Raw genomic sequence first — 2,306 nt, forward strand, 5'->3', positions numbered from 1 at the left:
CTCACCTATTTTGGTCATGTTGTAAGAAGGGACCATTCCCTGGAGAAGGATGTCATGCTTGGTGGGGTGGAGGGTTGACGAAAGAGGGGGAGGCCTTCAACAAGATGGATTGACACGGAGGCTGCGATGATGGGCTCAAGTATAGCAGGGATTGTGGGGCTGGCACGGGATCGGGCAGTGTTTCATTCTGTTGTGCACGGGGTCGCTATGAGTTGGAAATGACTCAACGGCACTTAACAACAACAAGGCAATAGCAAAGTACATCCCTTTTTCCCTTCATAGTGATTTGTTCTAAGAATTGGATTTAGGATTCACTGCTTCCTAAATCAGGGTCTGATGGAAAACATGTTGTTGTGGAATTAGATTATGTTGCACTTCAGGTATTTTTCTACCTGTCAGTTGTTGGTGTGTGCCAATGAGTCAATTTTGACTTATAATGACCACGTGGGGCAGAGTAGAACTGTCTAATAGGGGTTTCTAGGCCACAATTTTTATGCAAACAGATTTCCAGGGCTTTTTTCTCACAGAGGTGCCGAGTGCTTAAACATTGCACCACCAAGGCAAATGACAGTCACTCATTACATCATATTTGTGTAGGAGATATTGAAGACTTTCATGGAAGCTCAATTCACTTGAGGATGGGGGTTCTAGGGACCCTAAGTAACTATAAATGAACAGGCAATTACAAAGTAATCCAGTATTTTACAACAGTCGTTTTATTTTTGGCAATGTAATGCTGGAATGCACTGTGAATCTTTTTTATGTGGTCTTTCTCTGATATTCTGCCTTTCTTCTCTCATTACAGATGTCATATACTTGCCACCTAAAATTCTGACAAGTGTTGGATCTAATGTTTCTTTTCATTGCATTTATAAAAATGAAAACAAGATTGTTTCTGCCAAAAAGATCGTTTGGTGGATGAATTTGGCTGAGAAAATTCCTGAAAGCCAGTATAATATTGTGAATGACCATGTTAGCAAAGTTACTCTTCCCAATTTAAATGCAACCAAAACTCGAGGAAAATTCACCTATAATGCAGTGTACTGCTGCAACGAGCATGAGTGCCACCATCGCTATGCTGAGTTATATGTGATTGGTAAGGATACTGAGGTTTTGTTCATTTTGGTCCACAAGTTACATTATCGTTATGGACTCTTACTGGAGGCCCATTTAAGATGTAAGGAAAATTTTTTTTCATTCAAATATTTTTGGTGTTTTGGCTTTATATTAATATTTTAATGTGTTTTAAATAGATGTCAATATCAATATATCATGTGAAACTGATGGGTACTTAACTAAAATGACTTGCAGATGGTCAACCAATCCAATCCAATCACTTGTGGGAAGTACTTTGCAGTTGAGGTATCATCGGTATGTACTATTTTTTACTGTTTTATTTTTCTGGGTCAGAGTGAGATAAAATTTTCTGTAGATATATTGCTATGGTAATATTTTGGCATATTTTCACCCTGAAAGAGGAAGGTCGAATATACTTAACTGGAAAATTTTGGCAGGATTAAATAAATTGGTTATTCTTGAGAAAGAGTCACACTTGAGGCAAACGATGTCATTTGTTTTTTAACAAAAGTTGTTTTTCTGGTAAACAATTAAATCTCCACAATTTCATTTTAACTCTTGAATCAAATACAAGAAAAAATTAATTTATATACATTTTAATTTGATTTATAAAATTGACTAAATGAGAATATGGAGGATCATAAAAGCTTAATATTTTTGGCTAAAGATTAATGTGCCAAAAAGCTAGATAGAAGTAGGGACACAGAGATTGTAAGAGATCATAGAAATGTTGTTTTAGAGCTAAGTGAAGTTTTGAACAAAGAAAGAATTACTGTTGAATGGGAAGAAATATTCTAATAAAGGGTAATTAGTGCTTATTTATTATCATTCTTCTCTGTTTTAAAAAGAGTTCAAAGCATCTTCCTATAGCATTTCCTTCCCTCTGCAAAGAGTTTTATCTGAAATAATATCACCCTTGATTAGGAGAAGATAGATCCATATTTTAATATTATTTTTAAGATATCCTATAATAATTTTGAAGTATATATAATGCTTTCAAACACTATACCCTGGTATATTTGACTTTGAGATTTTCAATTTGTACTTGTGTTCATTCATTCTTAAAATCTAATTTTTTCTACTTGAATAATAAATCTCCACCCCTAAATAGTATGGAGTGAATTCTGTTCCTAATGTTACCAGTCTTTCTTCTGAAAGAATTGGCCAGGGAAAACCTTATGAATAGCAAAGAAACACTGTTTGGTACATTACCGTGCAACTTTAGGAAT

General features: G+C 35.0%; 1 protein-coding gene across 1 annotated transcript in view; it reads left to right on the forward strand.

Moving 5' to 3' along the window:
- The window catches only part of LEPR (leptin receptor), a 117,955-nt gene that overhangs the window by 62,509 nt on the left and 53,140 nt on the right, over window positions 1-2,306 (forward strand). Inside the window, exons 9-10 of the mRNA XM_007959390.1 lie at window positions 806-1,096; window positions 1,254-1,371. Of these exons, the coding sequence (XP_007957581.1) occupies window positions 806-1,096; window positions 1,254-1,371 (409 nt within the window). The remainder of the gene's footprint in view (window positions 1-805; window positions 1,097-1,253; window positions 1,372-2,306) is intronic.

The sequence above is a fragment of the Orycteropus afer genome, unplaced genomic scaffold (assembly GCF_000298275.1).
Source record: "Orycteropus afer afer isolate SDZICR_OR568_19922 unplaced genomic scaffold, OryAfe1.0 scaffold00016, whole genome shotgun sequence".
Classification (NCBI taxonomy): Eukaryota; Metazoa; Chordata; class Mammalia; order Tubulidentata; family Orycteropodidae; genus Orycteropus; species Orycteropus afer.